We start from the raw sequence: 15873 nt of genomic DNA on the forward strand, positions 1-15873 counted from the left end.
GTCACTGTTTTAAGTGATAATATAGCTTTTTACATATTTTCTTTTTTGAGTCTAGAGAAAGAAAATATTGTCAAATTAACCGGTGCTAAAATTCATTATTTTTAGGACTTGGTGAAATGTGAAAATAAGAAGAATGCTACACCCAGAACTAATTTGAAATTTCCTGTTTCAGATGATAGAAATTCTTCTGTCAAAAAGGAACAAAAGGTGTGTCTTTTAATTTGTCCAAAATTATAGCAATTATCCAGAAATCCAATTGTGTTCCATTATAACTCATTTATCTTCTCTTTCCTATACGTCTAAGTCAGTTGAGATGTAACCTTTAGCATTTGGCCATTAGCAGCTACTTTATGTGTTTACTTCTGACTTTAACACTCTGCCTGAAAAACTCTTTTTGCTATTGTCTGACCCTTTTATCCCTGTCCTTATACACTAAATCTCAAGTTTCCTACCTGAGAATTCATAACCTGTCTCTGGCCTCTTTAATTCAGCTATGGCCATAACTATTTCCTTCTAACACTTATCAACAATAACAAAAAATGTTTGTTTATTAGGTTCCCACACATCCATCATCTAAGAAAACGTATTCTTTACGGAGTCAGGCATCCATAATTGGTGTAAACCTGGCCACTAAGAAAAAAGAAGGAACACTACAGAAATTTGGAGACTTCTTACAACATTCTCCCTCAATTCTTCAATCAAAAGGTTTGCAGAAAATTAATATAATGACCTTTTTTTGTTAGATGTGGGGTACATTTTAATACCTAATTGATATATAAACTCAACAACTGTTCAGTGAATATTATACTTCAAATAGGCATTGTCCTGTACTAGGTACTGTGGGAAGAAACATGTAAAAGGATGATAGATCTAGGTGTTCACTATGTAGTAGAGGAGAAAGGCAATATTTAAGTAACTGATCCAGAGCTGGCTACTTAATATAGTAATAGGGGTACAAGCAAAGGTATGATAGTATTGGAGGGAAAAGAGCTACTCTGATTGGGGGGCTTTGGGAAGATTTTTATGGGAGAGATAGGATTTACCCTGTGTATTGAAATGTGGGCAGGATTACACTCTCTAGGGTGTCCAAGGGTGAGAATACAGTCATGGGTTCTTAGTTTCTGTTTTTGATTGGGCCAGGAAATCCCCTTTCTCATCCCTGTTTTCTGCTTATCACTAGAGACAGAAACTAAAAACCATGGCTTCAGGCTGCTAAAAGCCTAAAACAAAACAAAACAGAACAAAAACAACAACAAAATAAGGGGGGTTGGACAAGTTTGCCAGTATTAGTATTATAGTATATATCCTTCTAGTGTTTTTTTCTATGCATATGTAAACACTATCTATTTATGTATATGTCAAAACACGTATTTTCATAAATACCTATTGAGTTTAGCTGCAAAACAGTATGATTAGTGCTTTTTTTCTTGATAATATAATGTGGACATATTGATACCTGTGTGTATATTAAGATATATACACGTGTGTGTGTGCACATATGTAGAAGGAATGGTTTTAACACAGGTGGAGTATCAGAAAAATGTAGGAAATGTTCATGCAATTACAGGCAGCAGTATGCATCTGGCATGTAGAATGTGGAAGGACTATCTTAGGGGTGAGATGGAGGAGTGGGTTTTTGTGAGGTTACCTGAGTGACAGCAATAGGATGAATTAGAGACCAGAGTGAGGAGTATAGGGAGGTAAAGGAACTAGAAGCAGGGGGCAGTTAAATTGAATCAAATAGGTTGTGTGAGAATACTTTTTGTGAAAACTTACCATAGACGTTTCCAAACTTTGTTGGTTCACAGTGCCCTTAATGTCTCAGTAATTAATTTCCATTTTGCCTCTGCACCCAAAGAACCACTAGCAGTCTCATGCATTAGAACTTAAGACCAAACAACCACTGAAAATTCAGCTTCTGAAAATCCAGATTGCAAAGATGATGTCATAATCAAAAGAAATGTAATTCAGTATCATTTTGAAACTGAACAACCTTGGGCTATTGAGCATCATTGTTTCCCCTGTAGATTGAAAATATCCTGAGGTGCTTCTGTAGGTTTGCTGCAGCATGCCTTAGTACACAGTTTGGGAACTTCTGACCTATCAGACCCATTTGTATATTTATATACATTTAAAAAATACATACATTTAAAAAATGTGTTTGTGTAAACAGATAAAATATCTGGAGGGACAAACAGCAAACTGTTAAATGTCTAAATTTGGAGAGGAGGGGCATCTTTTCTTTAGAGTCCTTTAGGCTTATTGATTACTACTTTTATATTAAAAAGCAATGTATTTTCAAGGAGAGGTAGGTAGCTATAATAAGTACGTAATCAGGTAAGGGTAACGATTCTCTTACTTCATTGACTTGGTTCCTTAACAGCTTCCCTACCAATGCACTTGACATACATTTTTTTTTTCCGTTTTTCTTTTTGTTTTCACTTATTTCTAGAAATATAAGATATCCATATTTTGGACTGTAACTGTAATACATATTTGTTGTTTTGGGCCACTTGGAAATATAGAGAGAAAAGAAAAAATGGAGATTAGTTCTTAAAATTCTGCTGCTCCTTGTAACCACTGTTAATCCACCGCTTAGTATCACCGGTCTCCCAGCTTGCCCCTCTTGTCATCTCCCATCCATTCATACATGACAGAATGTTCCCTTCAGAGTGCAGATTGAATTTTGTTACTCCTCTGAGCCTTTAATGATTTCTCGTTCTTCTGAATGACCCGATTTCTGACTCTCTCCAGTCTATCTCTTATTATTCTACGGTTTGATAACTAGCCAGCTTCAATCCTGCTAGCTTCTGACAGTTCCTAGAATTTGCCAGTTTCTTTCTTACCTTCATATCATTGATTTCTTTCTCTTTTTCCTGTGCTTTCTTTTATCTGGAACACACCCTGGCTTTTCTCATAGCTGCCCTCTTACACTTGAGCCCTCATAGCTGATGCAACTTTATTAGGGAGACACCTTCCTTCATCAGCCTTTCACTACACCTTATCCCCAGCATCGCTTAATCTTTATTGTTCATTCCTATTTTTTGTCTTAGCACTTTTTAAACTATAATTCTTTTTGCTTTCTTATTATCTTTTACACTAGAATATAATCTGCACAAGGACAAAATGTCTTGTCTAGTTCATACTGTCAGCTCTTAGTACAGTGGCTAGCACATAGTGGTGATGAGTTTGGCTCTAGGCCAACATATATATGAGTTTTAAACATTTCTTTTTTTTTTTAGGCTGTACCATAGGCAATTACAAAGACTTACCTGACAAGCCTCCCTTTCCACACCAGACTTGATGCATAGACAGTGCGTTATAATCTCTTAAGGGAGTTATAGTCAAGGATCCAGCCCCCGCCGAAGCTAGTCATGCTCTTACTCATATTTGCATATTTACCCTGAGTGCCTCCATTCAGAGCCTCTTTATTGAGGCCTTTGGTAGAGGCCTTCTTATGGAGGGGAACGGGAGGGGGAACCTTGAAGACACTTTTCTCTACTGTAACTGGGTACTTTTTCACGTATAGCTCCCTCCAACCTCCAGCCCTGAAGTCTATAAAACTGCAGGAGCCTTTTGTTTGGGGCTGCCTGGGTGGTAAAATGATCACCACTTCTACGCTGATCTGTATTATTCTGTGGGGGACTATAGAAGAGGGTGGGTAGGAGCTGGTGCTTTCTCAGGTTTAGCCTCTTGCATATACTGTTGAAATAAGTGGTTAAAAAGCTGGGTTGTTACTTTCATTTTGGTTTGTTGTCTTAATTGGCTCCTCCGATACCTGGACTCAGCTCTCTCAAGCCCAACTCAGCCCTTAACAAGTAGTCTCTCAGTTTAGTCTATTTCCTTAAATGTTTTTTCCATTTAAAAAAATATATATTTGATACCACATGTGTGTGAATTTCTATCCAGGAATTTTCCTAAATGGAAATATATTTTCTATTAAAATAAAAAAAAGCAATGTACATAGTAAGGAATTTAAAAATTCCTATTCTACTTCCTAAAAGCAATCAGCTGTTAACACTTTGGTTTCTGTCCACTTGCGTGTGGACTCCAAGTAAAGGGTTTACGAAGTATTTTAACGCAGTACTCATTGTGCATAACTTTATGCATGAGCATTGAAGTAGATCATCTACCACCTTATTTTTAATACTGCATGATCCAGTATGTGTGTATCCTGCTTTTTTGCTTAACATAGCATAAACATTTTCCAAGTCATTAAAGATGCCTGAGATTTTTTACTACATTGAACATTAATCAAATACTTTATTTATTTGCTTTTTTTTTGCTGTTGATCATTATTTCATGTTTTTTTGACATTTACTTTTTTTCTTTGTGATTTGTCTATTCATGCCCTTTCACCATATATGTATTGCAGTGTTTTTAATTTGTGTATGTTCATTCTTTATTAAGGATTTCAAACCATCTTTATTAAGGATTTCAAACCACCTTTGCAGTTAGAAAATTATTTCAGGAACTAATTAACATTTTTATTTTATAGCAAAGAAGATAATTGAAACAATGAGCTCTTCAAAGCTCTCAAATGTAGAAGCAAGTAAAGAAAATGTGTCTCAACCAAAACGAGTCAAACGGAAATTATACACAACTGAAATTTCATCTCCTATTGATATATCAGGCCAAGTGGTAAGCTAGTAGTATTTCCATTTTCATCAATGTAAAACTGTTCATGTTCTTTTTAATTTTTTACAGTGGTTTGAATTTCAGTTCTTTAGATCTCTGAAAACATGCTTTAAAAGTCATGCTTTTAGTCTCACATGTGTTAAGTTTATACTAATTAAATATAAATACTGTATTAATGTATACAAGTGTCATGTATTTGCATTTGAAAATGCATCAGAGGAATTTATTTCCAATAATAGAATTGTCACCATTTAACTTATTTGCCTCCAAAATCTTTTTTTTTCTTTTTCTTTTTTAAATCACAAGAGTTGTGCAAATCTGCACCCAAGTGTTCCTGGTAAAAATATAAAATTGACATTCAGCCATTTCCTCCCACCTTTCCCCTAAGCCTTTGAGGATCTATTAGGAAGAGACTGTAGCTATCACCCTGACTCTATGACTCATTCTTCTGATTCAGAACAGTATGTCCTGCCACAGGGAAAGCTCAAATTTTCTGTCATGCTTGCATTTGCTTAGTGGATGCAAGTGAAGGTAAAAAAGCAATTAAAAGAAATTAAAAAAAATTAAAAGGAAGTGGCCAAGAAAAATTAGGAGAAACCTTTTTTGCAACAACAGCTTTCAGATATGAGATTTTTTGAATGCAAGATGTAAAGAGTTAGGGTAAATTAGGGCATGGTGTTGTAAGTATCATTCTGTCAGTCATTTTTGAGCATCTGTTTGATTAGTACATAATTTCTTCCCTTGGCTGAAAATTGTTTTCTTAGCTACTATGTAATGTGCTTTCTACTTTCTAAGTTATACATTTGTTGCCATGAAAGATCATTTCTTAAAAATTATTTGAGGCACTTGTCTCCAAATATTTTCATAATTATTTTAAGCTATATCTGCCTTGAATTCAATAGAGTCTAGGTTATTTTACTTCTAGAATTTGATAGTGTTGAATCTTTTACAAAGTCTATTTTTTAAATAAATTTTTATAGAAATGGTATAAGTACCATCTTCTTATAAAAGTTTAAGTAAAAAAGTTCTCCAGTGTATCATTCATTTCTGTTATTAAGCACATGGACATGTCTTATTCATTATAAATGAGCTTTGATTTTTATTTTCACTTACAAGCTTTGAAAAACTATGGAATTTTTAATTTCAGATTTTAATGGACCAGAAAATGAAGGAGAATGATCACCAGATTATCAAACGACGACTTCGAACAAAAACAGCCAAATAAATCACTTATGGAAATGTTTAATATAAATTTTATAGTCATAATCATTGGAACTTGCATCCTGACTTTGTAAAGATAATTGTATATATTATGCATTAAATCACTCTGCATATAGATTTGCTGTTTTATACATAGTATAATTTTAATTCAATAAATAAGTCAAAATTTGTGTATTTTTATAAGCCTTTTTTGTAATAGCTTCTTTCAAACTGTATTTCCCTGTTATCTCAGGCATTGGATCAGTGAAGAGCCTAGGAAAGAGGCTCTTTCTCTTGTATTTTGCTATACAGGATGTAATAGGTCAGATACTTGGTTTACTTATATTTAACAATGTCTTATGAATTGTTTTTTACTTTATCTGTTATACAACTGGTTTTACATATCTGTTTAGATTATAGCTAGGATTTGGAGAGTGTGTACAGATCACAAAACATGTATATACATTATTTAGAAAAGATCTCAAGTCTTTAATTAGAATGTCTCACTTCTTTTATAAAAATTTTGTGGGTACATAGTACATGTATATATTTACGGGGTTCATGAGATGCTTTGACACAGGGATGCAATGTGAAATACGTACATCATGGAGAATGAGGTATCCATCCCTTCAAGCATTTTTCCTTTGAATTACAAATAATCCAGTTACATTCTTTAAATCATTTAAAAATATACGAGTAAGTTATTATTGATTATAGTCACCCTATTGTGCTATCAAATAGTAGATCATACTCATTCTTTTTATTTCATTTGTTTTTGTACCCATTAACCATCCCCACCTTCCCCTGCAACTCTCAGTACCCTTACCAGACACTGGTAACCATTCTTCTACTCTGTATGTCCATAAGGTCAATTGATTTTATTTTTAGATCCCATAAATAAATGAGAACATGCAGTCTTTGTCTTTCTGTGCCTGGCTTATTAACATAATAATCTCCAGTTCCATCCATGTTATTGCAAATGACAGGATTTCATTCTTTTTTTATGGCTGAATGTTTGTGTCCCACATTTTTTTTATCTAGTCATCTGTTGATAGACACTTAGGTTGCTTCCAAATCTTAACTATGGTAAACAGTGCTGTAACAAACATAGGAGTGCAGATATCTCTTCTGTTTCCTTTCTTTTGGGTACATACCCAGCAGTGGGATTGCTGGACCATATGGTAGCTCAATTTTTAGTTTTTTGAGGAAGCTCCAAACTGTTTTTCATAGTGGTTTTACTAATTTACATTCCTACCAACAGTATACAAGTTTTCCTTTTTCTCTATATCCTCATCAGCATTTGTTATTGCCTATCTTTTGGATATAAGTCATTTTAACTGGGGTGAGATGATATCTCATTGTAATTTTGATTTGCATTCCTCTGATGATCTGTAATGTTGATCACCTTTTCATATGCCTGTTTGCCATTTTTATGTCTTCTTTTGAGAAATGTGTATTTAAATCTTTTGCCCTTTTTTTTTTTTTTTTTGGTCAGTTTATTAGATGCTTTCCTATAGAGTTGTTTGAACGCCTTACATATTCTTGTTATTAATCCCTTGTTAGAGGGATAGTTTGCAAATGTTTTTTCTCTCATTCTGTGAGTTGTTTCTTCACTTTGTTGTTTGTGTTCTTTGCTGTGCAGAAGCTTTAAACTTGAGGGGATCCCATTTGTCCATTTTTGCTTTGGTTGCCTGTGCTTGTGGGGTATTTATCTAGTAGAAATCTTTGCCTAGGCCAATGTTCTGGAGATTTTCCTCAATGATTTCTTATAGTAGTTTCACAGCTTGAGGTCTTAGATCTACCTCTTTAATCCATTTTGATTTGTTTTTTGTATAAGTGAAGAGATAGGGGTCCAGTTTCATTCTTTTACGTGGGGATATCCAATTTTCTCAGCACCATTTATTAAAGAGACTGTCTTTTCCCCATTGTAAGTTTTTGGCACCTTTGTCAAAAATGAGTTCACTGTAGTTGTGTGGATTTGTTTCTGGGTTATTTATTCTGTCCCATTGGTGTATGTGTCTGCTTTTATGTCAGTACCAGGCTGTTTTGGTTACTGTAGGTCTGTGGTATAATTTGAAGTCAGGTAACGTGATTCCTCCAGTTTTGTCCTTTTAGCTTAGGATAGTTTTGGCTATTCTGGGTCTTTAGTGGGTCCATATAGATTGTAGGATTGTTTTTTCTATTTCTGTGAAGAATGTAATTGGTATTTTGATAGGGATTGCATTGTAACTGTAGAATGCTTTGGGTAGTGTGGACATTTTAACAATACTGATTTGTCCAATCCATGAACACGGAATATTTGTTCATGTTTTGGGGTCCTCTTCAATTTTCTTCATTAGTGTTTTATAGTTTTCTTTATAGATATCTTTCACTTCTTTGGTTAATTTCTAGGTATTTAATTTTATGTGTGGCTATTGTAAATGAGATTGTTTTTTAAATTTCTTTTTCAAATTGTTTGCTGTTGGCATATAGAAATGCTACTGATTTTTGTATGTTGATTTTGTATCCTGCAACTTTACTAAATTTATCAGCTCTAATAATTTTCTTGTGGTCTCTCGGTTTTTCCAAATATAAGATTATATCATCAGTGAACAAGAATAATTTGACTTCTTCCTTTTCAAGGATGCCTTTTGGTATCTTTTTCTTCTCGGATTGTTCTAGCTAGGACTTCCAGTACTATGTTGAATAGCAGTGGTGAAAGTGGGCATCCTTGTGTTCCAAATCTTAGAGGAAAGGCTTTCAGTTTTTCCCCATTCAGTATGATACTAGCTGTGGGTCTGTCATATATGGCTTTTATTAAGTTGAAGTATGTTCCATCTATATCCAGCTTTTTGAGGGCTTTTATCATGAAGGGATGTTGAATTTTATCAAATGCCCTTTCAACATGAATTGAAATGATCATATGGTTTTTATTCCTCATTCTGTTGATGTGATATAGCACATTCATTGATTTGTGTATGTTGAACCATCCTTGCATCCCAGCGATGAATCCCACTTGGTCATGATGAATGATCTTTCTAATGTATTGTTGAATTCAACTTGCTAGTACTTTGTTGAGGATTTTTGCATCAATATTCATCAGAGACATTGGCCTGCAGTTTTCTTTTTGGTGTGTCTTTGTGTGTTCTTGGTATCAGGGTAATACTGGCCTTGTAGAATGCATTTGGAAGTGTTCCCTCCTCTGTATTTTGGAATAGTTTGAGTAGGATTGGTATTAGTTCTTTAAATGTTTGGTAGAATTCAGCTGTGAATCCATTGGATCCCGGGGTTTTCTTTACTGGGAGGCTTTTAATTATGACTTTGATCTCGTTACTTACTGGCCTGTTCAGATTATGGATTTCCTCCTGATTCAATCTTGGTAGGTTTTGTGTATCTAGGAATTTTGTCCATTTCTTCTAGATTTTCCAATTTGTTGACATGTAGTTGCTCATAGTAGCCTCTAATTTCTGTGGTATCAGTTGTATTATCTCCTTTTTCATTTCTGATTTTATTTGAATCTTCTCTCTTTTTTTCTTAGTCTGGCTAAAGGTTTGTGTTTAACTTTTCAAAAGCCAACTTTTTGTTTCATTGATCTTTTGTATTTGTAATTTCAATTTTGTTTATTTCTGCTCCGATCTTTATTATTTCTTTTCTACTAATTTTGGGTGTGGTTTGCTCTTGCTTTTCTAGTTCTTTAAGGTGCATTGTTAAGTTGTTTATTTGAAGTTTTTCCTCTTTTTTTGATGTAGGTAGGCACTTAGAGCTATAAATTCCCTATGAGTACTACTTTTTCTATATCTCCTAAGTTTTGGTGTGGTGAGTTTCTGTTATCATTTGTTTCAAGAAATTGTTCAGTTTCATAATTTCTTTATTGACCCATTGGTCATTCAGGAGCATATTAATTTCTATGTATTTTTATAGTTTCCAAAATTTCTCTTGTTATTAATTTCTAGTTTTATTCCATTGTAGTCAGAGAGGATGCTTGATGATGTTTCAATTTTTTTGAATGTGTTAAGGCTTATTTTGTGAGCTAAAATGTGGTCTTTGAGAAGGCTCCATGTGCTGAGGAAAAAAGTATGTATTCTGCAGCTCTTGGATGAAATGTTATATAAATATCTGTTTAATATTATATCCATGTGGTCTGTAGTACAGATTAAGTCTGATGTTTCTTTTTGATATTCTGTGAAGATCTGTCCAATGCTGCAAGTGGGATAAAGTCTCCAGCTATTATTGTATTCAGGCCTATCTTGCTCTTTACTTTTAATGATATTTGCTTTATATATCTGATGTGCCAGTTTGGATTCATTTATATTTACCATTGTTATATCAATACTCTTGCTTAGTTGATACCTTTTTCATTATGTAAGGACTTTCTTTGTCCCTTTTTATAGTTATTTTGTTGAAATTGATTTAGTCTGATATAACTGTAGTGACTCCTGCTCTTTTGGTTTCCATTGGCATGGAATATATTTTTCCCTCTCTTTATTACAGTCTGTGTCTTTATAGGCAAAGTGTGTTTCTTGTAGGTAACATATCAATGGGTCTTGTTTTATCATCCATTCAGTCAGTTCATATCTTTAGATTGGAGAGTTTAGTTCACTTACATTTTATGTTGTTATTGATAAGTAAGGGCTCACTGCTGTCATTTTGTTGTTTGTTTTCTGGTCTTCTTTCTTTCTGACTTCCTCTAGGGAAGGTGATTTTTCTCTGATGATAATATTTAATTTACTGGTTTTTATTTTTTGTATATTCATTATATATATATATATATGTGTATATATATATTTGGTTTGAGGTTACCATGAAGCTTGCAAATACTATCTTATAACCCATTATTTTGACCTGATAACAGCATTATTTATTTACATAAACGAGCGAAAATAAAACTAATAAAAACTACTTTTTAACTTCATACCCCTGCTTATTAACTTTTTGTTGTTTCTATTCATATCTTATTGTATTGACTATGTCTTGAGTTGTTGTAGTTATTTTTGATTGGTTTGTCATTTAGTCTTTCTACTTAGGATGAGAGTAGTTTACACACTATAGGTATAGAGTTATAATGTTCTATGTTTTTCTGTGTACTTACTATTACCAGTGAGATTTGTTTTTTCAGGGGATTGTTTATTACTCATTAATCCCCTTTTCTTTCTGATTGAAGTACTCCCTTTAGCATTTCTAGTTGGACAGGTCTGGTATTGATGAAATCCCTCAGCTCTTGTTTGTCTGGGAAAGTCTTTATTTCTTCTTCATGTGTGATATACTATCCTAGGATAAAAGTTTTTTCCCTTCAGCACTATAAGTATGTCTTGCCACTCTCTCCTGGCTTGTGTGATTTCCACTGAAAAGTCTACTGCCAGATATATTGGAGCTCCATTGTATATTATTTGTTTCTTTTTTCTTGCTGCTTTTAGAATCCTTTCTTTTTCCTTCACCTTTGGGAATTTAATTATTAAATGCCTTGAGGTAGTCTTCTTTGAGTTAAATCTGCTTGATGTTCCATAACCTTGTACTTGGATATTGATATCTTTCTCTAGGTTTAGGAAGTTCTCTGTTACTATCCCTTTGAATTTCTATCCCTCTGCCTCTTCTTTAAGGCCAATAACTCTTAGATTTGTCTTTTGAGGCTGTCTTCTAGATAGATCCTGTTGCCATGCTTCGTTGTTTTTTATTCTTTTTTGTCTCCTCTGACCGTATTTTGAATGTTTGTCCTCAAGCTCACTAATTCTTCTCCTTGATCAGTTCTGCTATTAAAGGACTTGGATGCATTCTTCACTATGCCAATTACATTTTTCAGCTTCAGAACTTCTGCTTGATTTAAAAAAAATTATTTTAATCCCTTTGTTAAATTTATCTTACAGAATTTATCTGAATTCCTTCTCTGTGTTATCTGGAATTTCTTTGAGTTTCCTCGACATAGTTATTCTGAATTCTCTGTCTAAAAAGTCACATATCTCTGTTTCTCCAGGATTGGTCCCAGGTGCCTTATTTAGTCATTTGGTGACGTCATGCTTTCCTGGATGGTGTTGATGCTAGTAGATGTTCTTTGAGCCATGAAGAGTTAGGTATTTATTGTAGTCTTCACTGTCTGGGCTCATTTTTGTAGCTGTCCTACAAAATGAGGTCATGCTTTTCAGATATTTGAAAGGACTTGGGTGTTGTGATCTAAGCTGTATCTACTTTAGGGGGCACCTGAAGCCCACTAACACTGTGGTTCTTCCAGGCTTACAGGAGTATAGCCTTGCTGGTCTTGGACAAGCCCTGGGAGGATTCTTTGGATTACTAGGCAGAGATTCTTGTTCCCTTTTCTTATTTTCTCCCAAACATACAGAGTCCTCTCTATTCTGAACCACGTAGAGCTGGGAGTGGAGTGACTCAAGAACCCCTGTGGCCACCACCACTGTGATTGTACTGGGTCATACCTGAAGCCAGCACAGCACTGGGTCTTGCCCAAGGCCTGCTATAACCTCTCCCTGGCTGCTGCCTATGTTGGCTTAAGACCCCAGGGCTCTACAATCATCAAGTGGCAAAGCCAGCCAGGCCTGCGTCCTTCCCATGAAGGCGGTGAGTGCCCCTAAACCCTGGATGGGCCCAGAAGTATTGTCTGGGAGTCAGGGACTAGAGTCAAAAACCTTAGAAATTTACTTGGTGTTCTGTTGTATTGTGGCTGAGCCAGCATTCAAACTACATAATGCAGTCTTTCTAACTCTTTTGTCACCTTTCCAAAGGGAGTGGAGCCTCACTCTGTAGCCGCCACCACCCCCTGCCACAAGGAGTACTGCCAGAGTATCGCAGATGTTCCCTTAAGGCTTAGGGTCACTTAAGTCAGCTTGTCTTGAATGCTGCCTGGCCTGGAACCCATCCTTGAAAGCAGTGGGTTCCCCTCTGGCCCAGGGCAGTTCCAGAAATTCCCATCCAAGAGTCAAATCCTGGAATTGGGGACCCCAAAGGTCCGCTTGATGCTCTACCCCATTGTGGCCGTGCTGGTACCTAAGGTGCAGGATAAAGTCCCCTTCACTTTTGCCTGTGCTTTCTCAAGCAGAAGTTTTACACCATAGCCACCAAAGCTGGTTATGTGCTGAGTCTCAACTGAAGCCAGCAAGCCTCAGAGATTCACCCAGGGCCTTCTTGTGGTATCTGGGTATTGCACTGGTTATTAAAGGCCCAAGGGCTCCTCAGTTAGCAGGTGATGAATGCTGGCTGGGATAGGTCCTTTCCTTGAAGGCATTGGGTTCTCTTCTGTCCCGGGGTGTGTCTAGAAATATCTTCTGGGAGCTAGGGCCTGGAATGGGTGCCTCACGACTCTGACTAGGGCCCTTCCTTACTGTGGCTGAGCTGGTATCCAAGATTCAAGACAAAGTGCTCCTCACTCTTTTCTCACTTCTACTCAAGTGGCAGAAGGGGGTCTGTTTTGGAACCATGAACTGTGTAGCGTGGTGTTAGGGGGTAGGGGTTATGCTAGCATCCCCTTGGCTGCCATTCAGATGTCACATGCCCCTCCTGTTCACTGTCTCTGGGCCTAATTTGGCACTAAGACTCTCCCAGGAGTTGCTGTCCTTACGGCCTAGACTGCCTTTCAAGTTTACTTGGAGACACAGAGTCCTGTAGCTGGCATTGGTGAGGTTTGCAGGAACTCAAGTTCTGACTGCTGATTTTGGTGGTTCTCCTCTGGCTACAGCTGGTTTCATTGCTTTCTCCATGGGTGGGTGTCAGTTGAGTTTGGCTCAGCTTTCCTTTCTACTCTAACAGACAGCACTGAGTTCAGTGCCTCATAATTTTCTGTGTTCTCCCTTCCTCAGTGCCCAGAGAAGCTCTCAACACCATGCTGCTGCTGGGGGTGGGGGAAGGGTAGCATAGGTGATTCAGGGATACTTTTTTTTTTGTCTCTTCACTGCCTCTTTCAGCTATATGAAGTTAAAACCAGTTATTATGAGTTCTCACCTGATTTTTGGTTCTAATGAAGATGTTTTTTCTGTGTAGATAGTTGACAATTGTTAACTTGGTATCCTTGTTGGGGTTGGTTGGTTGGGGCTTTCTATTCCGCCATCTTGCTCCACCCCCTCTTGTCTTTTATTTTTTAATAATACAGTTGGCTTTCTGATTTTTTTTCAGGACACAGAAGATTAGACTTAGAAAATTAGAAAGGAAGAAGAGAGAGCATCTAGAAGCCAAAACAGTGACAGTTAGAAAAGGAATCGAATTTAGACCTAGGGGGACATTAGAAATACATTTTCTTCATTTTACAGATGAGAAAACCCAGAGCCATAAACTACTTAATTCTGCAAGGTCATACAAATAAGATGTACTGAGCTATTGGTTTTAAAAAACACCAATAAGAGACAAAAAACACAAGGTAAATAAAGCAGAAACCTTAAGAATTGTTGCCAACTGGGGCTTTTAAATTTAAGAACATACATTTATACATCTAAAACAAAGCTTTTATTGAATTTTAGCATTGTTGATTATTAAAAAGATGATCCCGAGTCAATAAGGCAAGTTATCTTTGATTCTTGTTTAGGAGCTCTACACATTATATTTAGGGAAATTTTCCATTAAAGCCATTATATACACAGCCTTTTTAAAGCATTAAAATGTTTTCATTATGCTATCTAGAAAAAAAAGTAGTCTTCATTATTCATGGATTCTATATTTGTAAATTTGCTGACCAGCTAAAATCTATTTGTAACCCCTAAATTAATGTAGTGCTTTTGTAGTCGTGGATATGAGCACAGTGGCAAAAATTTGAGTTTCCCAACATGCACATTCCCAGCTGAGGTTGAATAAGATAAACACTCTACCTTCTTGTTTCAGCTATTATACTGTAAATAAGTGTCCCTTTCTAGAATATGGATTAAAATCAAGATTTGATCCACAAGGGAGTCAGAATTTACAGAGTGAGTCCTGCCAAATTAAAAGGACTTGTGAAACACGTTGAGCTTTTCACAGATCTACCCTAACAAGGCATAAAACTAAGCCTACTTAAGTTGAAAGCAACCAGCTAGTAATCAAAATGCCTGCTGGAACAAAAATTAGCATTTTAGAGGAAGATACAATGCAGATTTTTGACAACATATCTTTTTTTTTTTTTAGACGGAGTTTCGCTCTTGTCACCCAGGCTGGTGTGCAGTGGCACGCGATTTTGGCTCACTGCAACGTCCACCTCCTGGGTTCAAATGATTCTCCTGCCCCAGCCTTCCAAGTAGCTGGAATTACAGATGTGCACCATCATGCCCTGCTAATTTTTGTATTTTTAGTAGAGATGGAGTTTTACCATGTTGGCCAGGCTGATCTCGAACCCTTGACCTCAGGTGATCCGCCTGCCGTGACCTCCCAAAGCACTGAGATTATAGATGTGAGCCACAGCGCTCGGCCGACATTATCTTTTAAAATGTATAGTATATAGTCAAAAATTACTAGGTATAGGAAGAAACAGGGAAATCCCATAGTAAAGACAGAAGGCAGTCAAGAAAAAACCTTGACATTGCTTAAATGTTGAATTTTGCAAAATCTTTAAAGGAGCTATTATGCACATGTTCAAGGATATAAAGGAAATGCCATCTTAATGAGTAAAGAGATAAGGGAAGACAAATGGAAAGTACAAAGATAAAAGCAAATGGAATTGTACAACAGAATGGTAAAATAATGGAAAATCCACTAGATAAAATTAACCACACATAGGAGGTGTCAGAAGAAAGTGTCAGTGAACTTGAAGGCAGATCAATTTAAATTATACAATCTGAATAAAGGAGATTGAAGGGAAAAAACAGAGCCTCGGGGTCCTGTGGAACAATATCAAAAGAGCTAACAACACATGTAGTTGGAGATTCAGAAGGATAAAATAATGAAAATAAGGCAGAATAAACTATTTGAAGAAATAATGGCCCACAATTTTTCCAGCTTCTATGAGGATGTATTGACTTAGAAGCCCTGCAAATCCCAACTAGGATAAATCCAAATAAAACTGCACTTAGGAAGATCATTGTCAAACTGCTAAAAACCCCATAAAGATAGTATCTTGAAAGCAAAAGCAACCTGAAAAAAACACAACACATTGCA

The 15873-nt window shown here is 36.0% G+C and overlaps 1 protein-coding gene across 3 annotated transcripts in view; it reads left to right on the top strand.

Moving 5' to 3' along the window:
* Positions 1–6752, top strand: part of KIF20B (kinesin family member 20B) — a 69918-nt gene extending 63166 nt beyond the window's left edge. For all 3 annotated transcript variants that reach the window (XM_050805734.1, XM_050805735.1, XM_050805736.1), the window contains 4 exons: positions 106–207; positions 555–705; positions 4499–4641; positions 5786–6752. In XM_050805734.1, coding sequence (XP_050661691.1) covers positions 106–207; positions 555–705; positions 4499–4641; positions 5786–5863 — 474 coding nt within the window. In that variant the 3' untranslated portion in view covers positions 5864–6752. The remainder of the gene's footprint in view (positions 1–105; positions 208–554; positions 706–4498; positions 4642–5785) is intronic.
* The last annotated feature ends 9121 nt before the right edge of the window (positions 6753–15873 follow it).

Source organism: Macaca thibetana, chromosome 9 (assembly GCF_024542745.1).
Source record: "Macaca thibetana thibetana isolate TM-01 chromosome 9, ASM2454274v1, whole genome shotgun sequence".
NCBI lineage: Eukaryota > Metazoa > Chordata > Mammalia > Primates > Cercopithecidae > Macaca > Macaca thibetana.